This window comes from Bos indicus, chromosome 25 (genome assembly GCF_029378745.1).
Source record: "Bos indicus isolate NIAB-ARS_2022 breed Sahiwal x Tharparkar chromosome 25, NIAB-ARS_B.indTharparkar_mat_pri_1.0, whole genome shotgun sequence".
NCBI lineage: Eukaryota > Metazoa > Chordata > Mammalia > Artiodactyla > Bovidae > Bos > Bos indicus.
In genome coordinates, this window is record NC_091784.1 from 34,324,993 (window position 1) to 34,351,693 (window position 26,701).

Genomic DNA, 26,701 nt, shown 5'->3' on the forward strand with positions numbered 1-26,701 from the left:
ATGCGGCAACCTAGAGGGTGTAGAAGCCGCAGTTGTTCAGTCGCTCAGTTGTGTCCGACTCTGCGACCCCATGGACTGCAGCACAGCTTCCCTTGTCCTTCACCATCTCCCGGAGCTTGCTCGAACTCGTCCGTTGAGTCGGTGACGCCATCCAACCATTTCGTCCTCTGTCATCCCCTTCTCCTCCTGCCTTCAGTCTTTCCCAGCATCAGGGTCTTTTCTAAAGAGTCGGCTCTTCGCATTAGGTGGCCAAAGTATTGGAGTCTCAGCTTCAGCATCAGTCCTTCCAATGAACATTCAGGACTGATTTCCTTTAGGATTGACTGGTTGGATCTCCTTGCAGCCCAAGGGACTCTCAAGAGTCTTTTCCAACACCACAATTCAAAAGGATCAATACTTCGGCGCTCAGCCTTCTTTATGATCCAGCTCTCACATCCATACATGACTACTGGAAAAACCAGAAGCCCGCAGTTAGGAGCCTCGGTTTCCCTGCGCAGAGCCCGTCTGATCCAGGCCTGCTCGGTGGGGGCTGAGAACCGGGACCCTATCGGAAAGAGACGTCGCGGGACCCTGAGGTCCATAGTAGTTGCCTGGGGGAGGGGCCTCGGCCAGATCCTTTCCCTCTCTGAGGCCTGCAGTGAGAGCTGGCCCCACCAGGGGCAGGTGGGGTGCTGGGTGGGGAGGAGATGTGAGGCCCTCACCAGCCAGGCAGTGTGCTAAAGGTTCAGACCCCAGGGGAGACGGTGACAACTGAGCCCAGGGATTTGCTTCTCTCAGTGCTAGAGCCCTGGAGCTGGCGCCACCCTGCCCAGGATTCAGGAGGAGGTACTGCTAAAAGGAGGTTTTGAGAGAAGTGGCCGGAGGAATTGGGTGGTCCCCAAAGCACAGGCTTCCCTGGTGGCTCAGACCATAAAGAATCTGCCTGCACTGTGGGAGATCCAGGTTCCGTCCCTGTGTCAGGAAGATCCCCTGGAGAAGGCACTGGCTGCCCACTCCAGTATTCTTGCCTGGAGAATTCCACGGACTGAGGAGCCTGGCGAGCTACAGTCCATGGGGTCCCAGGAGTCGGACAGGACTGAGAGAGACTAACACTTTCACTTTCACTTTCAAAGCGCAGGTGCTCCTTCCAGCCCTGGAAGTATGGAGCACCCTGCTTACAACTGTCTTTCCGAGATCCACCCTCCCACTTCATCCCACTGCCTGGGAGCCTATACGGGGAGAGGCTGACCCACGTACCCAAGTTCATCCAGTGAACAAGGGGCAGAGCTGTTTATGCTCCAACTCCAGCCATCGTGTGTATAAATTTTCTCTAGCCAGGGCTTTGTCCAGTGGCCTACATGAGGGGCAGTCACCTCTGGGTGCAAAACAACTACCTGGGGGAGGAAACAAAACATAATTTTTCTTTCTTCCTTCTTTCTTCCCTCCCTACCTGTTTATTTCTTTCTTTTTCTTCCTTCCTCCCTTCTTCCTCCTCCCTCCTTTCTTAACATGCAGGGTTGATGCTTGTCCTCACTTTATGCTGGTCAGATGGCCCTAAAGTACTTATAGTAAAGTGTCCTAAGGAGGTGTGTAGGTCCTCAGAGGCTGGCCAGCAACGCCTTTGCTTGTTTGTTGGTTTCCTTCAAGGTATGTATCAGGCAGGGTCCAGGCTGATATAGGAAACAGGAGCAGTCAGTGGGGATTACTGAGGAGTTTAATAAAGGAGATTTGACAATGGACTGGGCAGAGTTAAGGGAAATCCATGAAGACAGGCACAGCCTCAGTGTGGCAGCAGTTAGTACTCCTGGGTGAAGGGGCTTGGGAGAGGCCCCCAGTGCAGGGGGCTACCAAGGGGGATGTAGAGGTGCTGTGGGCCTGTGCCCAGTTAGCTGGAAGACAATCACTCAGTTTTAACACAATTAACCCTTACAGAATAGACTTGTGGCTGTGTAAGATTCTGGAAAAGAAAGCAGAGATTGAAGATGATGCTGATGCTGTAAGACGCATGAGAAGACGGAGCTGACACTTCCTTCTCTTGCTGGAGCTCCTTGGCAGCCGCGTTTTTCCGTGAAACCGAGGACCAGCTCATCAGATCTGACATATTCAGTCGCATTGCTCATCCAAGTTAAGTCTCTTTTTAACTGAAAGCAACAAACCAACTTTTTACTTTTAATAAATAAAACATTCACATATTGTTCATCTCATCTTTAGAACCAGGGGCTTCCCTGGTGGATCACGTGGTAAAGAATATGCCTGCAATGCAGGAGACCCAGATTTAATACCTAGGTTGGGAAGATCCCCTGGAAAAAGGGATGGCTACTCACTCCAGTATTCTTGCTTGGAGAATTCCATGGACTAGAGAACCCTGCCTGGGTGGCTCCTCTAGTCTGTGGGGTCACAAAGAGTTGGACATAACTGAGCAACTAACACTTCCACTTTTCACTTTCATCTTTAGAACATTCTTCTTAGATTCTGTTTTTGCATTGTTATGTGACGAACATTTTAAAAATAATTTATACGAACAAGAAGGTATGTAATTTGTAAGTGAATATGTCTATGTGTGTGTTGGGGAACAAATATTAAATTTTTATTTTTTGGCTGTACCACACGGATTATGGGCTTTTAGTTTCCCTACCAAGGATTGAACCTGGGCCCCCAGCAACAAAAGTTCTGAGTCCTAAATTCCCTGGACTGCCACAGAATTCCCAAATAGTAATTTGGGTACAAATTAAGATCTCTGGCTTAGAGGTGTTAAGTTTTAGGTACCCATTTGCCATCCAAGTGGCAAATATATATGTGATGTTTGCTAAAAAATATTTTAATGATTGTGTTTGTGATACAAGTTTTGGGATTAGGGGTCCAGAGCCCTATTGGGAAAGACTTACTCCAGGTCTGGTGGCTCAGACGGTAAAGAATTTGCCTGCAATGCAGGAGACCTGGGTTCGATTCCTGAGTGGGGAAGATCCCCTGGAGAAGGGAATGGCAACCCAGTATTCTTGCCTGGAGGATCCCATGGACAGAGGAGCTTGGTGGGCTACAGTCCATGAGGTTGCAAAGAGTTGGACACAACTGAGCAACTAACCCTGAATATTCATTGGAAGGACTGATGGTGAAGCTGAAGCTCCAAGACTTTGGCCACCTGATGTGAAGAACTGACTCATTGGAAAAGACTGGGATGCTGGGAAAGATTGAAAGAGAAGGGGATGAGATGTTTGGATGGCACCACGGACTCAATGCACATGAGTTCGAGCAAGCTCCGGGAGTTGGTGATGGATAGGGAGGCCTGGTGTGCTCTCGAAGAGTTGGACATGACTGAGCAACTGAATTGAACTGAGCAACTAACATTTTCACTTTTACTCCAGGTCAGTGATTAGGATTTGCCCAAATTGCCAAATTGTGGCCTGGCTGAACACAAGCTGGTGCCAAAAGGCTGCATAGGAACACCGACAGGATGAGCCCAAGACTGTGACCCAGGACAGGGGCCAGAGCCTGAAGTGTTCTAGCCCAGGGAGGGACAGAGAGCTGGCATCACAGGATCCCTGCTGTCAGATACAGCCTGCCCTCTCCTTGCCCATTCTGTGTGACCTCACCCAGACACGTGGCTCGGTGACTCCCCTGCCCTCTCCTTGAACTGTGGACACAAAGACCCAAATATCTTTGTGGCATCTCTTGGATGACACATGGGCACCTCAAACTGAATGCATCCAGATTAGAGCTCTTAACTGGTGCCCGGATCTGTTCCTCCCTCAGTGTTTCTCATCTCAGTAAATGACACCCTTGTCCTTTAGTGGCTCAGCCAAAATTCAAAGACATCCTCAACTCCTCTCTCCCTATTTCTTTTCTTGCACCCGTGTGTGTGTACTCAGTTGTGTCCGACTCTTTGCAACCCCATGGACTGTAGCCCCCCCAGGCTTCTCTGTCCCTGGGATTTTCCAGGCAAGAATACTGGAGCAGGTTGCCACTTCCTCCTCTAGGGGATTTTCCCGACCCAGGGATTGAAACCTGCCTCTCTTACGTCTAATGCGTTGGCAGGCGAGTTCCTGATCCATCAGCAAATCCTATTGGCAGATTCTACTGGTTCCCTGTAAATCCCAAACTCCACTGCTTCTCTCTCCAGCCACCCTCCTCCCTTGTCTAGCTGGGTACAACTGCCCCCGGGTTATTCCCCCATGATGCCCCTGCACACATGGGTCAAAGTGTGACATTTCCTTACTTTCAAATCCAAAACTCTTACCGCAGCCATTAGGGGACCTCGTCCCTGATTACTCTTTGCTCCTGTTTCTTCTCTCCTTTGCTCTTTTTCAATAACCACAGTGCACCTCTCTGCTCTCATAACTTCCCAAGCAAGGGGTTGTCACAGGGCTTCTCACCTGAGATCAGGTGTCCCCCACCATCCCAACTGACTTAACATTCTTCCTCACTCTCCATCTCCTTCCCTGGCTTTTGATCCCCATAGCACTGATTCGCCTGATGTTAGGATTAATCGTTTGCTCACTGTGTTCGCTTCCTGTGGCTGCTGTCACAAATTACTGTGCTCACAGTGCCAGAGGCCACAAGTCCCAACTCAGTTGCACTGGCCAAAATCAAGGGCTGCATTCCTTCCGGAGTCTCTAGAGGACAATCTGTTCCTTTCCCTTTCCGGCTTCTTTTCCTTTTAAAATTGTGTTTTAAAACACACACACATAGTATAAATGAATCATCTTGACCATTTTTAAGTGTACAGGTCAGTGGTTTAAGTACAGTTGATACTTGAACAATTCAGGGGGTTAGGGCCACCAACACCCCCTCTCGCCCACTCCCACTGCCCCCAGAGACACAGACACACAGACACACACACACACACACACAGTCGTAAAATCTGCACACTGCTATCTCTGCCTTAAAACCAAAAGAGTTGATAGATGATGACTCACCCAGGCCAGGAAGCCGAAACTGGAAAGAATCAGGACTCAACTCCCTGTTCTTTTGATTCTACAAATTGCGATCTCTACTCAAACACAAACTTTTCCCCACACTTCATCAAAGACCTGTAAAATGAAAATACAGGTACTATCTTTACTGAAGAAAATCTGCATATAAATGGACACTCCCAGCTGAAATGGATGTTGTTCCAGGGTAAACTGTACATTCACACTGTTGTGAAACAGATCTCCAAAAGTTTAATTTTCTTTTTTGGGGGGGCTATGCCATTTGGTTTGCCGGATTCTAGTTCCCCGACCAGGGCTCGAACCTGTGCCTCCTGCAGTGGAAGCATAGAGTCCTAACCACCAGACCACCAGGGAATTCCCCAATACTTGGAAGAAAAAAAGCCTTTCTTTATTTATTTGGAATATAGTTGATTTGCAATACGTGTTGGTTTCAGGTTTACAGTCAAGTGAATCAGTGATATGTGCACATATAGCCAAAAAATTTTAAAGAGTATTTTCCCATATAGATCATCACGGAGTGCAAAACTTTTCCATCTTGCAAATCTGAAGCTCTGAACCCATTAAACAGTCCATCTTCTTTCCCCCTCTCCCCCAGCCCCTGGTGACCACCGTTCTACACTCTTTTCCCATGAATTTGACTACTTTAGAGGCTTCATCCAAGTGGGATTGTACAGAATTTCCCTTGTGACGGGCTTTGCACTCAGCAAGGTGTCCTCTAGCTTCCTCCGTGTGGTAGCATGTGACAGGATTTCCTTCCTTTATTTATTTTTAGGATTTCCTTCCTTTTTAAGGCTGAATAATACTCCACATTTTCTCTCTTCGTTCCTCTGTTGTTGGAAACGTATTTTGTTCCCATATCTTGGTTAATGTGGATCGTGCTGCTGCAAGCGTGGAGTGCAAATATCTCTTCAAGACAGTGATTTCATTTTCTTCACTTATATACACATAAGTGAAATTGCTGAGTCATACGATAGTTCTTTTCTTTTCTTTTTTTAAAAATTTATTTATTTTTGGTCGCGCTGAGTCTTCGTCGCTGCGCAAGGGCTCTCTCTAGTTGCGGCCAAGAGGGGCTGCTCTTCGTTGCGGTGCACAGGCTTCTCTTGGCGGTGACTTCTCTTGCTGCGGAGCACAGGCTCTAAGCACACGGGCTTCAGTAGTTGTGTCTCGTGGGCTTTAGCGTACAGGCCCAGAGGCATGTGGAATCTTCCCAGACTAGGGTTCGATCCACTCGTAGATTCTTATCCATTGCGCTACCAGGGAAATCCTTATTTTTAATTTTTTCAAGGAACCTCCATACCATTCTCCCATTATGGCTGTCCCAACTTACATTCCCACTAGCAGTATACAAGGGTTCCCTTTTCTCCACGTCCTCTCCCACACTTGTTATCTTTTGTTTTTTGATAAGAAACCATTCTAACAGGAAAGGGGTGATATCTCATTGTGGTTTTGATCTGTATTTGCATCACCTGACGATTAGTGATGCTGAGCACCTTTTCATTTACCAAATGGCCACGTAGATGCATTCTCCTGAGAAATGTCTGCTCAGATTTTTTGCCTATTTTAAAAAATTGGATTAAAAAGAAAAAAGATTTTTGAGTTGCTTAAGCAAAATACATTTTGCTATTTACCTATATCAAAGATACGATCCAAAAATATTTCCTCCCATTTCGTCGGTGGTCTCTTTGCTTTGTTGATGGTTTCCTCTTCTGTGAGAAAGCTTTTTAGTTTAAAACCATCCCACTTGCTCATTTTTGCTTTTGCCATCTGTTCCCCTGGGGTCTTATCCAAAAAAACTGTTGCCCAGACCACGGTCAGGAAGCTTGTCTTCTATGTTTTCTTCTAATATATTTTTCTTCTATATGTTTATTTTCTTCTAACGTTTGATAGTTTCAGGCCTTACAGTTGTCTTTAATGCATTTGGAGTCGATTTTTGTGTACGGTGTGAGATGGGGGTTCACCCTCCTTCTTCTGCATCTGGATATTCAGTTTTTTCCAGCACCGTTTATTGAAGAGACTATCCTTACCCCATTGTGTGTTTTTGGTACCCTTGTTGAAGATTCGTGGTGGTGGTTTAGTCGCTAAGTTGTGACCGACTCTTGTGACCTCACAGACAGAGGAGCCTGGCAGGCTACAGTCCATGGGATTCTCCAGGCAAGAATACTAGAGTGGGTTGCCATTTCCTTCTCCAGGGCATCTTCCCAACCCAGGAATTGAACCCGGGTCTCCTGCATTATAGGCGGATTCTTTACCAACTGAGCTACAAGGGAAGCCCTTGAAGATCAGTCGATCGTAAATGCATGGAATTATTTCTGGACTCTATTCTGTTCCATTGGACTCTCTCTTTTTCTTTATTACTGTAGCTTTGTAATGTATTTTGAAGTCAGGAAGAGTGATGCCTTCAGCTTTATTCTTCCTGTTCAAGACTGTTTTGACTGTTTGGGGTCTTTTGAGGTTCTGGATGAATTTTAGGCTTGTTTCTGTGAGGGTACGTGGGCTGAAGACTTCCTATTCTGCAACCTTGCTAATGTCATTTCTCTGTATTTTTCTCTTCTTGTGGTATCTTTGTCCGGCTTTCCGAGTAACGAAATGGTATCAGGGTAATGCTGGCCTCTTAGAATGAACTTGGATCTGTTTCACCTCTTCAGTCTTTTGGAAGAGTTTCAGGAGAATTGGTATAAATTCTTCTTTAAATATTTGGTAGAATTCACCAGTGAAACCATCTGGTCCTGGCTTTTCTTTGTTGGGAGGATTGATTACTGATTCATTCTCCTTTCTTGCCATTAGTCTGTTCAGATTTTCAATTTTTTTTTCACCATTCAGTCTTAGCAGATTGTGTGTTTTTAGGAATTTATTCATTTCTTGGAGGTTATTCAATTTGTTGGCACACAAGTCTCCTAGCTTCTTTTAAGGATACTTGTGATGGCATTTAGGGCCCATCAGGATAATATCCTCATCTTAAGATTCTTAATTACATCTGCAAAAACTTTTTTCATATAAGGTAGCTGCCATGGGCTTAAAATTCATGCCCCCTTAAAATTCATATGTCGAAGTCCCAACCCCCAACATCTCGGAATGTCACTGTGTCTGGAGATAGAATCTTTAAAGAGGCGATTAGGTTAAAATGAGGTCATCGGGAACTTTCCTGGCAGTCCAGTGGCTAAGACTCCATGCTCCCAATGCAGGGGGCCTGGGTTCGATTCCTGGTCAGGGAACTAAGACTCCCCCATACCACAACTAAGAGCCCTCACACGGCAACGAAGACCCGGTGCAGCCAAATAAATCAATACTGAAAAATACACACAAAAATGAAATGAATACAAGAACTAAAATAAAAATGGTGTCAGAATAATAAATAAAAATTTGTCAGAATGGGCTCAAATCCACTACGACTTGTGTCCTTATAAGAAGAGGAGGTTAGGAGACATATATGCACAGAGGGAAGACCATGCAGGGACCCAGGTAGAAGGCGGCCACCTGCACTCCGAGGAGAGAGGCCTTAGGAGAAACTGGGCCTGTGGACACCTTGATCTTGGACTTCCAGCCTCCAGAACTGTGAGAAAATAAATTTCTGCCAACCAGCCTGTGCCACTTTGCTATGGCAGCCTGAACAGACTACTAGCAAGCGGTGGTATTTACAGGGTTTCGGGGATTAGGACCCAGGTCTCCTTGAGACTGTTATCAGCCTGGCACAGGAGTCTTGCCTGGAGAATCCCATGAACAGAGGAGCCTGGCAGGCTACAGTCCACGGGGGTCGCAAGAGTCGGCTACGACTCAGCGACTAAATCACCATCTCTCTCCCAGCGTGTATAACTAGTGACAGCAGGGAGTTTAATCTCTCTTATTCTTACAACAAAGTTTATCCTCAGGGAATTGCATTATGGTGTGGATAGACAGTAAACAAAGAAGCAAAGTGCACTCTGGGCTTTCCTGATGACCCCGCGGTAAAGCATCGGCCTGCCAGTGCAGGAGACGCGGATTCCGTCCCTGGATCAGGAAGATCCCCTGCAGAAGGCAATGGCAACCCACTCCAGGATTCTTGCCTGGGAAATCCCATGGACAAAGGAGCCTGGCGGGCTACAGTCCATGGGATCGCAGAGTCGGACACGACTTAATGACTAAACGACAACAACAAAGTGTGCTGTGTTATGTCGCGACATGACAGTGGGTGTTGGTCACGGGTGCTTGGAGAAAGAGAAGGCAGGGCCTAGTGTTAGAGGAAGGTATAGCTCGAAATCCCCAATCAGGGACTGAACCTTTGCCCTCAGCAGTGAAAGTCAGGAATCCTAACCACTTCAGTTGCTTCAGTCATGCGGACTCATGTCTCCTGCTTTGGCAGGTGGGTTCTTTACCACTAGCGCCACCTGGGAAGCCCCAACCACTGGAAAAGAAAGTGAAAGCCGCTCAGCCATCTCTGACTCTTTGCAACCCCATGGCCTGTACAAGTCATAGAATTCTCCAGGCCAGAACACTGGAGTGGGTAGCCACTCCCTTCTCCAGGGGATCTTCCCAACCCAGGGCAAACCCGGGTCTCCCACGTTACAGGCGGATTCTTTACCAGCTGAGCCACCAGGGAAGCCCAAGAATACTATCCCTTCTCCAGCAGATCTTCCTGACCCAGGAATTGTACTGGGTCTCCCGCACAGCAGGGGGATTCTTTACCAGCTGAGTTACCAGGGAAGCCCCTGGACCACCAGGGAATTCCCTAGAGTTTGCAATTTCAGAAACAGGGTCAGGGGAGCACCTTCTGAGAAGGTGACATTTGAGTCAAGACCTGAAGGAGGTGAGGGTGCCAAGCACGTTGATAGCAGAGGGAAGGACGTTCTGGGCAAGGGAGACAGCAGAGGTGCTGGCCGGAGATGGGGTGGCCTCTGCCCGCGAGGAATGGGGAGAGGGCAGGGTAGTTGGGTGGCTGGTAGGGGGCCAGGTAGCAGGATGCAAGATCAGAACAGCTGGTCTAACTCAGTTAAGAGGCTCCTCGGCCATGGACGGGCCTCTGGCTTGGGCAGACGGCCGCCGCTGCAGGATTTTGAGCAGATGCATGACCTGAGCTGACTTTACGTTTTAAAAGGATTGTTTTGGCTGCTGTGTGAAGCGAAGGCTGAAAAGGAGCCAGGTCAGGATGGGGAAGCCCAGTCTGGAAGCTGTGTCTGTTGTCTAGGCAAGAGTTGCTGTGGACCAGGGCCTGGACCCTGGAGGTTGGGAGGGGTGGTTGGACCCTGGTCACCCTCTGAAGGTGGTGCCCTGGGGTTTGCTGGTGAATCTGGTGTGTGAAATGGGAGGAGAGGAGGATTCCTAAGCTGCAGCCTGAACCCCTGGAACTGAGATGGGGAAGGTGCCGAGGGGCAGAGGGGAGCAGGTTATGGTGGGGGTGGGAGGGGGGAACCCATGCCACTCAGGGTTATGAGACTTTCAGGTGGGGATGTTAGGAACTGGCTGTGAACGTGCAGGTCCAGAGTTCAGGGGAGAGGTCTGTGCTGGAGGTATCAGTTTGGGAATTGCTAATGCGTACATGGTATTTAAAGTCATAAATTATGAGAAACCACAGCAGGGGGCCCCCAGGGCTGAATGCTGGAGCCGGCCAAATTTCAGAGTCTGGAGAGCTTGTGGAGTAATGAGCAAGGGATCTTTTCGATGAACAAATAAGTGATGAATCGATCTCGCTTGCCACTGCTCTTGGGCAGGTTGTCCCTCCTCACTGATGGTCACCGCAGCCCCTTGCGGTCTCTGCGAACGCACCCCTACCCCCTTCTGACCCATCCTCCGTTTCTCCTGGGCTCTGGCCGCTCCGGCCAGGCACTGCGGGCCTTCACGGGGCTGCTCTTCCTCCCTGAGAGGCCTGATCCTCCCTACTCTCTGCACTATTCTCCGCCTGGTAAATTGCTTCCTGCGCTCTGCTGTCCTCTGGAACTGGGTCCCTGAGCATCGCCCCACACCCGTGTCTTTCCAGCCAGACTCCTGGCAGCGTGAGGGCCCTTGTTCTCAGATGTGCGGATACTAGCGTCTACACGGGCAGACCCCACCTGCACTCCCAACACAGCTCCTCCTTGCCACCCTTGTGGCTTCCCCGGGTGCCCACTGGCCCTGGGGTTGTCTCTGGGGAGGACGGACACTAGCCCATACGGGCCCTGGACGTGGACTTGGTGGTTTGGGGAGGGGAGTTTGGAATCTGGTACCCAGAGTGCTCTAGAAGGGAGGGGTGGGCTCCGGGAGGGCGCATCAGATGGATGAGTGGCCCGAGGGGAGGGGGACGGCCCTGGGGAATGGGTGCAGTCAAGGGTGGTACTCAGTCTCCTGTTGAGCCAGCAGGGTGTCCCTCTTTATAATTTGTCAGGAAGCAAAGTGGTGCCTTATGCCAGGTGTGACAGGGAGGGAGCGTTGAGAGGGAAGCATGCTCCTGTTTTTCTTCGGCTGGACCATTTCTTCTCTCTTGGCTGTTCACCAAGGTCAAGGTTTGGTCTGGACAGAAGGGTCATTTTTGTTTCCTCCGCTCATCCAGCTGCAGCCACAGCATCCAGAGGCCAAGGACTTGGGTCTGAGGGGTGAGGGCTGGGGAACGTGTGTCTGGGTGAGCCCATCTCCTCGGAGGGATGAGTGCGTCAGACTGGCTTCCCTGCTTCCCCTAAAAGGGATTATCATTTTTAAAGGACAGGCTGAACTTGAAGAAGGATCCTTTCACCAGAAGTCAATGGCAGATGATTTTGGTAGAGTGAAAGTGTTAGTCGCTCAGTCGTGTCTGACTCTTTGCGACCCCATGGTCTGTAGCCCACTCGGCTTCTCTGTCCATGGGATTCTCCAGGCAAGAAAACTGGAGTGGGTTGCCATTCCCTTCTCCAGGGGATCTTCCCTGACCCAGGGATCGAATGTGCGTCTCTTGCACCTCCTGCATTGGCAGGTAGATTCTTTACCTAAGCGCCACTTGGGAAGACCCAAGTTTCCCCGAGTTTCCCTGAGCCCTGTTCCCTACCTGGACCGGCAACTGAAGGCAGATGAGAGCTTACAAAGGAGGCCAAGACACAGTTTCCTTTAAAATGTTTTCATTTATTAGTCTTTTCTGAAGCAGTTAATTCTTTTTTTTTTTAAATGTATGTTTCATCCAGAGCTATACCAAAGTGATTAAAATGAATTTTCTAAAGGGGATATAGCTCCCCAGATCAGAAAAAAGAAAGGTTTTTTGTTTGTTTGTTTGTTTTTTTCCAATAAACCACACAAGTAAAATGAAAGAACATCAACAATCAAAAATAATCCCCAAATGTCCAGGACAAAAAATAAAATATTTATTGATCTATCACAGCGAGACACATAGAGATGGGCGGGGCGGGGGAGAAATGCTCTGAAGTACAGTGGCTCGAGGAGGGGACGGGGATACAGTACTGCGTGGGGGGAGATCCAGGTTTGGGCGGAGATTCCTGCGGCCCCAGCTGGTACAGCTCTTCACACCCAGAGGCTCGGGGCCCCTTCGTAGGGGTGTGTGCGATGGGGTGGAGGCTGGGCCCAGGCTGCCATGACAGGTTAACCAAGTCGATGGTGGGGGTGCCCAGCCAGCTAGGGGTGCCGGGCGGCCAAACCAGGACAAGGATGGACGGACGGATGGACAGATGGGCGGATGAATTCCACAAGAGCAAGAGGGCTGTTCCCAATATGGGGGCGGGGGGAGTCTTCGGACATAGGGAACAGCAATGGGTCGGGGAAAGGGGGGCCAAGGAGGCCAAGAGATGGTGTGACCCAATCCAGCGTGAGGGTTTCGATGCTTGGGTACCAACTGGACCGCAGCCAGAGGTGGGTCCTGGTGGGCAGGGGGAGGCGAGACTGCCCAGGAAGTGTCTGCACCATCTTCAGAGGAGCCCCAGGGAGGGGGGGTCCCTAAGGGGCTGCCCTTCCCTCCTCCCTCCCCGCAGGAAGAGTCAGAGCACCAGCATGTAGCACCAAGTTCCCCTAGAGATGGAGAGTGTGTGAAGGGGGAGTTCCTGGGCGGGAAGGGCGTCGGGGCAGGGGGCCAAGCCCACCCACCCCTTGCCTCTGAAGGAGGGGGGGCCTCCCGGGGCCCACTTGGCCACCACTCTCTTGCCTCCTTGCCCTGTGGATTTCCAAGGCCGCCCGGCCTGCCCTGTTCCCACCCGGGGTGGGAACTTAGGAGGGGGCATGGGAAAGGGGGGTGGGGTCACAAAGGGTTTACATTCTCCACCAAGCAGTAGCACCAACGTTGATGAGGTCGTGAGTCAGGGGTCCCGGGAAGCTCACTTTCTCTTCCGGCCACAGGATTTCCCCAGGCAGGCCCCACCTGGGTGCAGGGGAGGCACGCCCCCCAGTCAGTCCTGGCCGCTGGTGCTCAAGCCCTTGCCCACTCTGCCCAACTCCAAGCTCTTCTCACATCCGCATTATCACCACGGGAAACAGAGGCTCCAGGAAGCCAGGCGGAAGCCTGGCCACCACCCCAGGCCAAACTCCGCGCCCTTTCATTGTGCAAACTCCCACTGGGCAAGTGGATGGTAGCAGGGCTCTTGCCCTCTCCTGGGGAGGATCTGACTGGTTAACCTTGTTTCAAATCATCAAGCCACCAGGGTCGGTCGTGGGGCCTGGACTAGCGCCTACCCCTGCAGGAGCAAGGTGTGGCTCGTTACCGCCACCTGGTGGCAGCGAGCTGCCTAGTGGTAGAGACACCATATCTCTGCAGAGCTCATCCAGGGTGTTTGTTGGGAAAGAAAGCAAGTAGGGTCATGGGCCGCAAGCACCAGCTGGTGCCTGACTGAGAGCTGGGCGCCTTGAATGAGGTCAGACTGCTCTGGCCTCTGTTCCTCCCTGGGCTGCCTCGTCTCAGGGTGAGGGGGGGGGGGCGGTGGGAAGCAGGTGCGGGTGGAAGGGGATCCAAAGCCTGAGCGACTGCCAGGGTGGAGCTGGGGCTTTTCTGAGTCCCTTTCAGGCATCTTGGGAGAGGCCTTGAGGGTGGTGATCAGACACTGCCAGACACATGTCTGCCCCTTGGAGCAAGGGCGTGGCTCCAGGACCCCTGCAGGGTCTACCCTCCAGTTCCCTGACACCAGGGCTCCCTGTCACCTCCATCCTCTCTCTCCTCCTCTGTCCCTCCCAGTCCTTCCTCCTCCCCCCACCTTTTCTTTCTCTCGGCTTCTCCCTGCAGGAGTCGGGGTGTGGGTACCAGGCAGGGAGGGCTTGCCAGGCCTGGCCTGGGAGAGCCAGGAGGGTCCCTGGCCCACTCTCAGCTCTGAGGATCTGTTTTGGAGACAGCAGCTCCAGCCTGTCCCCCCACCCTGCCCTCTTCCAGGGGCAGAGTCTACTCACCTGGGAATCCCAGGGCTCCCAGGGCCCCTCCGAAGGGCTTGGGAGGTTTGCCTGTGGAGGGAAGGCAGGGGGTTGGGGAGGTGGCCAGGCTTCCCCACCTCTACCAGCCCGCCCCACTAGCCCGCACCCATGCGCCTGTAGCAGCAGGTTCCGAAGGCCTCTCTGCCCCCAGCCTGACCCTCCCGCCCAGCCTCGTTCCTTGCAGCCTCTGGAGGTCTGACCAGCTCTGTGGCAGCCCCTCCCACCACAGTCAGACCCCAGGCCACATTTCCCAGGGACAGCTTCACCCCCCAGCCGAGGGGCTCCAGGCTCGGCCTCCTTGACCACCTGCTTGAATAGGCCCTGTTCTTACCCAACAATATCTTTCCTCTTTGAGACCTCGTCAACCTCTCTGGTTAGACCCTAAGACCTGGGGTGACCCAGATCCCCGTCTCACTCCTGATGCCCAGTCAAGTGCCAGGCTGGGAGCTCTAGGAATTGGGGTCCCCACACCCCAAGGCTGGCCTTTTCAGCTTCTGTGATTCTCCCATGGGCTCCATCAAGCCCCCACACCAGAAGGCCAGCCTAGGGCTGTGGCTGCACTAACCGTTCCCTCAATAGGATGGACCCTCCCCGCCCCACACTGCGAAGGAGCTCAGGGCCCTGCTTGAAATGAGGCCCCGACTTGTGAGATTGGTAGACTCACCACCAACTCCCAGGCCCCCAGCTCCACCTGCAAGGCAAGCAGAGGGGTGGTGAGGGTGCGCGCCTCTAAGAAGCCCACCAAGCCCTCCCCGGCAGCGTGGGCCTCGTCTGAGAGGGGCCCAGTTCTGGGCTGGGGTGTGGGGGGCCCTGCCAGTGACTGTGTGACCCTGGATCCTCTCTGAACCTCAGTTTGTCTCATCTGAACATGATGTTTTGTAAAATCCGATGCTCCCTGATGTTGCACGGGAGGAAGAGAAGAAGAGGAGGCCCAGATCTGTACTATCTAAAGATGTAGGGGGCCCCCCAGTCTGTAGCCTGGCTCAGCCCTTCTGGGCAGGGGAAGAGGAGGGCTGGGGCTCCTGGCCGTACCTGGGAAAATAGGAGAGAGTCCGAAGCCAGGCCTTGCTGCAACTCCTGCAGGAGGGGTTTGGGGTTGGCGTGGGGGTGTGGGGGCGTGGGGTGGTGTGGGGTGGGGTGGGGTGGGACCCTGGGACCCACCACGGCCTGGCCACCTACTCCTCTCCGCCTAAGATCCCCTCCTCCCACTGCCCCTCCCCCACTGGCAAAACAGCTTTCTTAACAAAGTCTCATCAGCCTGGTGTCTGAGGCCCACATGTCCCCCCAACCCTGCGGCCTTTCCCGGACTGTCCCCTCCGCCCTCTCTCTTGGTTCCCTGTGCTGATACAGCCCTGGAGTCCCTGCTGCTAGCCAGCCAGGCTCAGCTGCGGATCTCACAGCAGAGGTGGCCCCTACCTCCAATTGGGAACGGCTGGCCAGCTCCTAGGACACCTCCGAGGCCAGCGGCACCTGAGAAGAGGGCAGATGGGGGTCGGGATGAGGCACAGCGTAAGGGGCCCTGAGCATCCCCTCCAGGGTCTGGGACGTGATTTCCAGGAAGGATCCTTCACAGGTATTGTGAACAGGACTGAGGCCTGAGCTGGTTCGTGGACAGGGCAGTGAGGGTGGGGTATAGGCAGCTTGCAGGCCTGGGCTCGGGGGGGCTGTGGGAGTAACTCACCGAATTTGGCTGCTTTAGCAGCTGCAGCTGGAGACACACCTGGAAAGATGGGGAGCAGGAGGGCTTAGGAATATCTCCTCCCTCCCAGAGTCGTGTCCTCCTCCTGACCACTGCCATCGATCTGCCCCTGCCCACTGACTCATGCTTTCACCATGCCTCCACCCCGCCTCCATCCATCCATCTTTCCAGAAATCTTTATTAAGCTCCTACTGTGTGACCAGACTTGTGGAGCACACGGGGTAAGAAACTTCAGGCTGGGTCAGAGACACAACGATGACCCGAGAGAGACAGAGACGTTAACACAAGGTCCACCACGATGGCAGAGACTTTGGGAAAGGGATTTTCCTCCAGGCTTTGCTTCCCTTCTCTGAACTCCCACTGGAGGTGGTTGGGCGGATTGAAAGAGAGAGGAGAGGGAGAGATTGGGACATCCAACTGCAAGGGGCAGCCCTCTCTAAGCCTGCCCTGTGCTCAGTCGCTCAGTCGTGTCCGACTCCTTGTGACCCCATGGACTGTAACCCGCCAGGCTCCTCTGTCCGTGGGATTTTCCGGGCAAGAATACTGGAGTGGGTTGCCATTTCCTCCTCCAGGGGATCGTCTCGACCCAGGGATCAAACCCATGTTTTCTGCATTGCAGGCAGATTCTTTACCCGCTGAGCCACTGGGGCCCCTCCAAATGCTGCACGAGCCCAGAGAAGGGGGGAGGGCTCAGTATAATCTTGAGTTGCTGATAAAGTGTGGGCAGGGTCCAGGCAAAGAGGACCGCCTCAGCAAGGTATGGCCAGAGGGAAAGAAAGTCAGTCTCTATCTCATTCATATAGGCTGCTGCTGCTGCTGCTAAGTCACTTCAGTATGTGCCCGTGTATGCAAACACAGACACACATCCCACGCCATTCGTTCACTGATTCCAGAACACACTTTACCTCCAAGGCCCACAGCCCCTGGGACAGCTCCAAGCCCACCAACTCCCAGGCCTCCGACTCCCCCCAGGCCTGTGGAGAGAGCTGTGTATTAAACCCTGAAAGTGAGAGCAGCTGGCTCTGTCCGCAGAGGGGTGGGGCTATCATCCCAGGTCCCACGTGGAGCCTGGGCCCCCAAGGGCCTTGGAGGGCTGGTGGGGCCAGGAGGTGGGCTGGACCCCCAGAGACAATGCCCCTGAAGGCCTTGGGGAGCAGGCCAGGAATATATGCTTCATGGCATGTAGTCAGACACCCTCCACCCCAACTCCCAGGGCAGCTCCCACCTCACACCCGTGCTCACCAAATTGGGCGGCTTTGGCGGCAGCTTTGGCGGCGGCGGCCGCGGCAGCAGGTCCGACTCCTGGGGACACAGAGGGAGCTCAGGGAGGGAGTCTCCACAGGTCAGTCTCCCTCAATGCCCAGCCCATCCTGGGGTTTCCACTAAGGTAGGTACCATTAGCCCCATTTCACAGATGAGAAAACTGAGGCACAGCAGAGGTTAAGCAATGTGCTCAAGGCTTCATGGGGTTTCAACTCACCTGCCACACCACCTGGAATGCCGGCTCCACCAAGATCTCCAACCCCTCCAAGGGCCCCGACCCCTCCTGGTCCTGTGGAGAGAGGGCGGAAAGTCAGTCCTTCCCCCCCTTCTGAAGGACGAGGCTTCCCCACCCCAAGGTCACTAGGCAAGTAGACAGGTGGTGAAGGCCACGTGACCCAGTGGAAGGAGCAGAGGACAGAGGTCCATTCCCAGACACACGGGTCTGAGTCCCGGCTCTGCCCTGACCCACTGGACAAAGGCAGACCCCGTCTTGATCCCTGACCTGCCCACCTCCTCTCCTTCCTCCCAGGCCGGCACTGGGAGCCGCGGGTGGTCCCAGTGGTGGCTGTGGCCACGAGCTGCCAAGGGTGGAGGACTAGTCTCAGGCCCTGACAGCCCTGGGTTTGAATTCTGGTTTCTTTGCTCATCAGAGCTGTCACCTCTCTGACCCTAAAGGGGATGACGATCCTTTCCCTGTTCACCTACAAGTGTTTGGAGAGTGAGAGGACGCTCTCTGTGTGAAGGCCCTCTGAGTGTGAACCACTGTCCAGTACAGAGCTGCCAGGAGTTACAGCTAGTGCTTTAGGGGCACACTCATGGTCAGTGCTTCATGCTCGTTAGCCGGCTTATTGTTTCAGGCAGCAGGAAGGTAGGTACCGTTAGCCCCATTTTGCAGATGAGAAAACTGAAGCACAGCAGAAGTTAAGCAATGTGCTCATGGCTTCAAGGGCAGGAAATGACTTGGGAGCCAGAGCCCTTAGCTGCTCCGTTTCCCTGGCAATGGCTGTCGAGCTCAGACCAGCAGGGCCGCCAGCAAGGAACAGGAGAGAGGCCTGTGGGTTACCAGGCCCGCCACGGACGGAACACTTTCCAAGGTGGAAAGTGGCCCCAAGTGGACCGGCCAGACCTGGTTGGCAGTTCCCTGGCAGAGGCCCCGGCCCAGATCCTAGGAGGCCGGAATGCAGGGGGACACAGACAGCATTGGCCAGGCTGGGGCTGCCTAGGTGCCAAGTGTCGGGGGGTGGGGGCAGGCAGGCCTGCCACGTCCTCGTGGCGGGCACGGTCCTGCTGACAGCAACGCAGGGGCCCAGATGAGGAGTCCTGGCTTTGCTGGGACATCAGCCCTGGTCCCTCCCTGGCCTTGGGCCCCATGAAACTGTCATGGTCTGAGGGGCCTTAACGACCATGGTCCTCGCCAACATGGAACTGCCCCCCCGGGGGGCTGGAAACGTGAGGGGCGGTTTGGGTTGTCCTGGGGCTGTAGGCACGCTAGGCATTTAGTGGGTGGGAGCCGGAGTCTGCTGAGCTGTCATTAATGTGTCCTAGAAACTGCCTTTTTCCACGCTGACCATCACAGCCCTGTGATGTAGGCTGTAGGCACTGGGTCCTGGCCCAGGGGGAGAGGAGACAGGTGACCAGGTGTTATCAGGGATGGTGGGGCAGCAAGGGTATCAACCACTGTGGGTGGTGGGTTGAGGGGCTCTTACCGAACTTGGCTGCTTTAGCTGCGGCCAGGGTTCCAGGTACTGGGGAAAAGGGCAAAAGGAAGAGTTGGGGAGGTCAGTAGCTGAGCTCTGTGCCTGGGAGTTCTGCTTCCTCCAGGGAGCCCTCCTTGACTTCCTCAGCTTTCTTTGTTTCTCTCAAAGCCCTGAAGCCGTGGCTTCATAGCTAGGAGCTCACTGGGCCAGGGACAGAGCTCTGGTATCTAACTGTGTCTCTACCAGTCTGGTCTGGGGGTGCTTGAGGGATTAACTGTGCCTCCTCTTTCCATTCTATCCTCTGCTGGCTCCTCGAGGACCAGCATGGTCTGTCTGAGGCTGATGTAACTAGAAGATGAAGAACTAGAGTTCCCCGTGGCCCCCTTTCCCCCACACACTGCTGAAGGGGAGCTAGGTGGGCCCAACCACTTCCACTGACCCCAGGGACCCCCAGCCTCCTTCCTTGGGCGGTGGGCTTCCTTTCAGCTTGGAGCCCTTCACCTGGCCTTTCCCCTACCTCTTATCCCAGTTGTCTCGGACTGCTCAGGAGGATCTAACAGAGCATGTATCACACGCCTCGGTGCGAGAGTGCTGGAGGACGTGCTGGGGAGAGAGCCCTGCCTCCTTTGGGCTCGGGGAGCATTGCTCTTCAGCCCCCAGAAGGCCCCTTACCTGCCCCAAGTCCAGGAACTCCGGCCCCGACTCCAAGGCCAGGAACACCAACGCCCACTCCAAGGCCAGGAACTCCAACGCCCACTCCAAGGCCAGGAACACCAGCGGGAAGGCCAGCAGCAGCCCCTGCGGGAGATGGGGGGGTAGGGTGACAGCGGCAGGCAGGAAACAGGCCCTTTTGGGGGTGTCCTGCCCAGGAAGCTGAGTCAGGGCCCAGGAGAAGGGGCCCAGTCTCTTGCAGGGGCCCCTATCCCTTTCATCTGCCCTCTACACCGCCACCAGTTCTCCTAAAACTCACACTGACCACCAAGTCCAGCCCCTCCCCAGACCGGCTGCACACGCTGGACACTGCTTCCCTTTTCATCCTCACGTCCTGTCCCTCCCTCTTGAATGAACTCATTTGATTCCCCTAACAAGCCTCCCTGGCATGTACCCTCGGTACCACACAGGGACATCAGAGGTCACTCGGCTGGTGTGGGGCTCAGGACACGAACGCGGGTCTCCCTTATGCTAAATCTGTTTCTAATGCCCATGTCTGCCGCCTGGGGGGCCTCGGGAAGCTGGAGGGCAGGTCTGAGAGGTTGCGTGTCCAGGGACCCAGCTCAGGCTGGGGTCACACCAGACCGAGAAGGCAGGCAGGACACTCACGGAACTGGGCTTTGGCGGCGGCCTTAGCAGCAGACTTGGCTGCAGCTGGGACCCCTGCTCCTGTAGGGGAGAGGATGAGGTTTAAGGACGGCACCCATGGAGGATTCAGAGCACCCTCACTCAGGCCCACTTATTCACACGGCTTACCTATGACACCACCGGGGCCCAGGCCAATGCCGGGAGCCACGCCGACACCGGGAACCACACCGACGCCAGGAACCACGCCAACGCCGGGAGCCACGCCGACTCCAGGGCCTAATCCTGCAAAAGCGAGCAGAGCCAGTCCTTAACCGAATCCTAACCAAGGAGGACAGAAGCTGACGGAAAGAGCAGCGGGCTGGGGGGTCAGGAACCCTGGATCCTTGCTCCAGCTGGGCACAGACTTGCTGTGTGACCTTGGGCAAGTTACTTTCTCTTGATGGGCCTCAGCTTCTTCATCCCTAATAAGAGGTCTGTGCAAGATCAGGAGCTCAACTTTTGGAGTTCCAGGGACCCCTTTGAGACTCTGAGGGTGATACAGGCAGACTCATGCAGCAGCTAAACAACTGCAACAACGTGTAGTAAAGGGAGTTTGGCAAGACAGGCAGGCCTGGCTTCAAAGCTCAGCTCAGCCACCATTTAGCTACGTGAGTATGGGCAAGATACTTAAGCTCCTGGAGACTCAGTTTCCACATCTGCAAAATGGGTGCAACAGAACCGATCTCATAAGGCTGGTGTAAGGATTACCTCAGCAAACGCTGAAAGTGTTAGTAGCTCAGTCATGCCTGACTCTTTGTGACCCCATGGACTGTAGCCCACCAGGCTCCTTTGGCCATGGAATTTCCCAACAAGAAAACAGGAGGGAGACTCCTGGCCCAGAGATGGAACGCACATTGCAGTCAGATTCTTTACTGTCTGAGCCACCAGGGAAACTCTCAGCAAATAGTAGTTTTACAAACATGAGTTGCTGTATCTGAGTTTAGGAATCACTGGTGGCTCAGTGGCAAAGAAGCTGCCTGTCAAGGTAGGTGACGTGGGTTCGATCCTTGGGTTGGGAAGATCGCCTGGAGAAGGAAATGGCAACCCACTCCAGTACTCTTGCCTGGGAAATCCCATGGACGGAGGAGCCTAGTGGGCTACAGTCCATGGGGTCACAAAGAATCAGGCACGACTCAGCGATTAAACAGACCCGAGGTTAAGATTTCTCTGGCACGCAGCTGGGCTCTAAAGTGAGCTGTTTGGCTGTGCCGTATTCAGGAGGGTGTGGGAGCCTGGGGCTGCCAGGGTGGCCCCCGGCTGAAGCAGGAGATGCAGAGCCTGGTCAGGGAGTGAGAGCCCTGCTGTCGCTCAGGGTGGGCAGGAGCTCAGAGAAGCCCAGCGTTGGCTCCAGAAATGGGGCAAGGCCCCAGCTGGACCGGAAGGCAGCAAGGGCTGTGGGAAGGGTAGGGGTGGGTGCTGGAGGGCTCTCCGGCATCTCTTCTCTCTTTGTCTTCCTGCTCAGAAACTTCGCTCCCATCCCTCAAAGTGCTTGGATGGGCCGAGACCTTTGAGGAAGGCCCAGGCCCAGAATGTGACAGCTTGGAGAGATCACGTTGGAGAGGGGTGCTGTCAGACTCCAAAGCAGAGATATGAGAGAGCAGTGCTCTGGGATCAGGCTCGGAGGCAGAATTGGCAGGGGGCTTCCCAGGTGGCTCAGTGGTAAAGAATCCATCTGCCAATGCAGGAGATGTGGGTTCCATCCCTGGGTCGGGAAGGCCCCCTGGAGAAGGAAATGGCAACCCACTCCGGTATTCTTGCCTAGGAAAATCCCATGACAGAGAAGCCTGGCGGGCCGCAGCCGTGGGTCTGCAAAGAGCTGGACACGACTGAGGGACAAAACAACAACTCTTACCAAACTGGGCGGCTTTGGCGGCAGCTTTGGCGGCTGCAGCTGCTGGAATCCCGACCCCTGGAAAGGCGAAGATTAAGGATCCGGAGCCGTCCCCAGCACCCCTCCCCTCTCTCTTCCATCCCCCATGGTAGAAAGACTTCGTGGAGTCCACATCTCGGGAACTGCCCCCTCTCCCAGGCCCGCACTGTGATGGCCCGCCAGCCGCTCTGGGCATGCCGTCTCCCTGAGAAGCAGCTCTGACTCTGTGGCTATTGGAGGAAACGGCTCATTTCTTGGGGAGAAACGCAAGAGAGGAATGTCCCTCCCCCCGCCCAGAAAGAAGAAGAAATGCAGAAGAGAAATCTTCTGGTGGGGAAAAAAACCACAAACCGACAAGGAGGATTGTAAGTTAATCTCATTTCCTCCCTCTGGAGAAAGAGTGCCGGTAAACAGAGACTAACACAGGCCCTCCCACCCGATCAGAAAGCAGAAAGGCCCCGTGGGGTGAGGGATGAATGAGGTCTCCCCAAACCCCAGCCAAGCGGAGTTCTGCTGGCTCTCAGGCTGACATCCTGAGCATCCCTGAGGGCAGGGAGGAGACTTTCTGGGTTCACTCAGCGATCTGGAATCCCATGGAGACACTTCCCTTCAAAGTATGGGAAATCCCTTTTTCTCTACCCCTGTCTCTGGGCTCAGTCTTGCCATCTGTAAAATGGGACCCTTGATCTACATCAATTCCAGGGCCCCTTCAATGAGATAAACCAAACCCACGTCTGGGCTGGGACACAGCTCACCTGGCACCCCTCCAACACCTGGCACGCCTGGTATTGCTCCTGGGGCGCCTGGCACCAGCCCTCCCAGGGCTCCTACTCCCCCAGCACCTGGAGTGAGGAAGAGCATCCAGCTTTGCCCTTGAAGCACCCTCTTCTTGGGGGAGCCGAGGGTGGAGGTGGGGGTTGCATCGTGGCCGGGTATCATCTGGGCACCTTTAACTCACTGGTGTGGGATGGGGGATGATGAGCCAGGTACCAATGACCCCAACAGTGGGCAATTGCAAAGGCCAGAAATGTTCACTGTGGCTTTGGAAAATGGGGCCAGGGGCTTCTGACTTAACCCAGGCCTTTTCGGCCCCAGAGGCCAAGAGTATGAGGTTGCTCTGATTTTTGAGCCTTGGCCCCCACAGGAGAGCCTGGCTGTGGAGGGGAGGGGGCAGGGCTTGGCCGTGGGGGGAGGAGTAGGGGGAGGAGGGGAGGCGGAGGGGGCAGGGAACGCAGGGCTGGGGCACTTACCGATTTTGGCTGCCTTGGCGGCGGCAGCTGCCTGAGCTGCTGCTACGAGGAATCGAGAAAGAAAGAGATTCAGAAACCTTGCTGGATCTCAGCTGGGCTGTGCTGACAGTGCACCTGCCCCAAGGGCACCGGAGGCCCACCCTGTGCTCTCCCCCACGTCTTCCCTGAGTTCCCAGAGCTCAGTCTACCCTCCCCAGCCTCCCATAGCCCGACAGAAGATGAGCCTCCATCCCTTTCCCTGTCCCCACCACCCCCCACCACCTGCCTTCATGGAGCTAAGGCTCACGGGAAAGGCCAGCTCCTAGAATACCTGCGTCTCCGATGCCAGGAAAGCCCCCAGGGCCAACCCCAAATGTGGGAATGCCTCCAACTCCCACTCCGCCTCTGGCCCCTGCAGAGGGAAGAGAATCAAGTGGTAAAGGGTCTAGTGGGAGAGGCTGGGGCAGGCTCTGGGGGATGCTGGATGGGGGACAGGATGCGAGCCTCCCCCCAAGTCTGGTCCATGAAGGACAGGAAACCATGAGATGCCTGAGCCCCACCAATTCCCTCCCTACTGACACCCCCTAGTGTGTCCCCAGCCCCTCTCTTCTCTGAGCAGTTGGGGAAGGGTCTCTTTGTTGGTGATGGGCGGACTGTGCAGTCTTATCCTCCGCCAGGCTGAGGCTCTCCTCTGAGTGGGTCCTGGCCAGGACAGGGAGGTCAGGGACACTGTCTCCACTGGGAATGACATACTGGGACTCCACTATTACTCAGTCCCTTGGCCTCATGGTGGGAGACACCTGGGGGACACATCGTCCTGAGGCCCAACAGGTCCAAGTCCCAGCTCTGCCAGTGACTTGCTGTGTGGCCCTGGGCAAGTCCCTCCTCTTCTCTGGGCTGCACAATGGGGAGTAGAAGATGAGGGTCCTGGAGTCCAAGTAAAGGCCAGAACAGGGCGGGGCGGAGCTATCCGCTTGGCACTCACCGAATTTGGCTGCTTTGGCTGCTGCTTTAGCAGCTGCGGCTGGGGACACGGCCCCTGGAGAGACCAAGAGAAACACAAATGCTCAGGGGAGAATGGAGTGGACACTCAGGATATGTATATATATCCCTCTGTCTTTCAGTCCATCTTCTATCTATTGAGCCAACACAGGGTTGTCCATCCATTTACCCACTCATATCTCCACTTACCCATCTGTCCATCTGTCTACCCAGCCACCCATTCATCCATCTGCTGACCTTCCCAAATGTCTGTCCATTTGTCTATCTTTCAATCTCAATCTACCCACTCAACCACTCAGCTCTCCAGCCACCCACACATGCATTATCCATCCATTTATCCACCCGCCTGCCTATCTATCTTTTCATCTAAATGTCTAACCAACTATCTATTTTGTATTGGCCTTCTACCCACCCATTCATCTGCTCATCCACCATCCATTCATTCACCCATCATTCTAATCACTTGTATTGTCCCCACCTGCTTATCCATCTCTCTTTTCATCTACCCATTTATCTTGCCATCCACTATTTTGCCCATCTTATTTATCCATCCATGTAACCACCCATCTTTGTATCTCTCCATTCATCCACCCATCACCCACTCTCTCATCCATCAATATGCCTACTCATCCACCTGGCTGTCCACCTACTTCCCCAGCTGCCCATTTGCCCATCCATCCATCCATCCATCTCCCCAGACATCTATCCATCCATCTACCGACCCACCCATCTATCCACCATTTACTGAACACATATTCTGTGAAGGGCTGGGAACACAGAGATGAAAAAGACATGGAGCATACTGACAACCAGAAGGTAAATTGAAGAAGATCAGAGGCTGGCAGTAGTTAATTATAGCCCAAGAGAGAGAAGATGACCAAGGGTATGGAGAGAAAAGGATAGAAGGGTGATGTGTTAAGGAGAATCGGAAAGTCTTGGCAATAATTTCTAACATCTCTCTCTTGCACACACAAACACATATGTGCACACATAGCCAAGCTCAGCTGGTCCACCTATGATATCCGAGCACCCAATACCTGGAACTCCAACACCAGGGACCCCAACACCAGGGACCCCAACACCAGGGACTCCAACACCTGGGACTCCAACACCTGGGACTCCGACACCTGGAACCCCGACACCAGGGACCCCGACACCTGGAACCCCGACACCAGGGACCCCGACACCAGGGACTCCAACTCCTGGGAAGCCTCCAGCAGCACCTGTGGATGGAAGGATTACTGTTCTGGCCTGGACCCTGTGGGAACCTCAGGGGGGCCTTTGGGAGCATGACTTTGGGGAGCTTCAGGAGCCACAGGTCCTGTGTGCAGGATGCTAGCCTGAGGGGCATAGCCTCTGCGTGGATCCAAGTCACCCGAGAGGAGGTGAGGGAACTGAGGGAACCCCGACAGAGCTCTAGGGGTTTGTTTGGATCTGTGGCTGGGAAGAGCAAGGACTATGTCTAAAGCAGATTCATAATGCTCTACTAGGCCCAGGCAGTTGGTACAGCAGCTGTGATTGGCCCAGGGCGTAAAATGGGAGGAGTCAGCAGGGTCCCTGCCCACAGCGCTGGGCCAATCAGTGCAGAGCAGTGGACAGAGCCTCCTGGACAGAGGCAAGGAGGCATGACCATGATGCTTGGGGGGGTTGGGGGGGAACAGTGCCCCAGCTGGACAAAGACAAAGTCCATCCAGCCTTATAGGCCTGGAGCCTTCCAAGGTGCATGCTGAGGCTGGGGCTGGCTGCAGCCCTGGCACTGCCCATTCCGGGGACACTCACCGAATTTGGCTGCTTTAGCGGCGGCGGCGGCGGCAGCAGCAGCATCTGGAGCCCCGACCCCTGGAGGGAAAGCGGCAGAGGGTGAGGCCCTTTCCCTGCGACCTTCTCAAGGACACCCCTCACCGCCTGCTGGGATGGACCCTACCTGCAATGCCTCCGATGCCAGGAATTGCGCCAGGCGCACCAGGAATGCCAGCACCACCGACGCCAACGCCAGGGAGAACTCCGGCTCCTCCAGCACCTGTTTGGAGTGGGGACAGTGAAGAGGTGGCTCCCAGGGGCCCCTCCTGAAGCCAGGCAGGAAGGCTGCTTGGACGCTGGTGTTTTCACCGCTGCAATCTCCTCTGGGAATGAGGCCCAGGCATCTCCGGCCGGGCCTGCTTGGGAAGGGGCCCCCACCCCACTGTTCCTTGACTCACCCCTAAAGTGTCCATTTCAACAGCCTCATTAAGTGACTCGTATGTTTTCAGACAAATCCCATCCTAATCACTGCCACATACTGAGAAACCACAAGCGGCCGCTCCCCGGGCCAGAGGGGCCCCTGCAAGAATGTTCAAGACTTCCTCTCTCTGTGTTCCGAACACGCGGCCAAGTTTGTAATC

The 26,701-nt window shown here is 54.2% G+C and overlaps 1 protein-coding gene across 6 annotated transcripts in view; it reads right to left on the bottom strand.

Annotated features, from left to right (window-relative positions):
- Positions 1–12,159: 12,159 nt before the first annotated feature.
- ELN (elastin) overlaps positions 12,160–26,701 on the bottom strand; it is a 32,865-nt gene continuing 18,323 nt past the window's right edge. For 4 of the 6 annotated variants that reach the window (XM_070780035.1, XM_070780032.1, XM_070780034.1 and 1 more), the window contains 21 exons: positions 26,245–26,340; positions 26,100–26,159; positions 25,358–25,543; positions 24,304–24,357; positions 23,650–23,730; positions 23,340–23,381; positions 22,845–22,931; positions 22,072–22,128; positions 20,349–20,462; positions 20,202–20,261; positions 19,554–19,679; positions 18,891–18,929; positions 17,402–17,473; positions 17,164–17,223; positions 16,827–16,895; positions 15,904–15,942; positions 15,639–15,692; positions 15,255–15,299; positions 14,887–14,913; positions 14,202–14,252; positions 12,160–13,185 (listed from right to left, as the gene is read on the bottom strand). In XM_070780035.1, the coding sequence (XP_070636136.1) occupies positions 13,142–13,185; positions 14,202–14,252; positions 14,887–14,913; positions 15,255–15,299; positions 15,639–15,692; positions 15,904–15,942; positions 16,827–16,895; positions 17,164–17,223; positions 17,402–17,473; positions 18,891–18,929; positions 19,554–19,679; positions 20,202–20,261; positions 20,349–20,462; positions 22,072–22,128; positions 22,845–22,931; positions 23,340–23,381; positions 23,650–23,730; positions 24,304–24,357; positions 25,358–25,543; positions 26,100–26,159; positions 26,245–26,340 (1,463 nt within the window). In that variant the 3' untranslated portion in view covers positions 12,160–13,141. The remainder of the gene's footprint in view (positions 13,186–14,201; positions 14,253–14,886; positions 14,914–15,254; positions 15,300–15,638; positions 15,693–15,903; positions 15,943–16,826; positions 16,896–17,163; positions 17,224–17,401; positions 17,474–18,890; positions 18,930–19,553; positions 19,680–20,201; positions 20,262–20,348; positions 20,463–22,071; positions 22,129–22,844; positions 22,932–23,339; positions 23,382–23,649; positions 23,731–24,303; positions 24,358–25,357; positions 25,544–26,099; positions 26,160–26,244; positions 26,341–26,701) is intronic. The other 2 variants (XM_070780031.1, XM_070780033.1) reach the window with 2 other exon arrangements.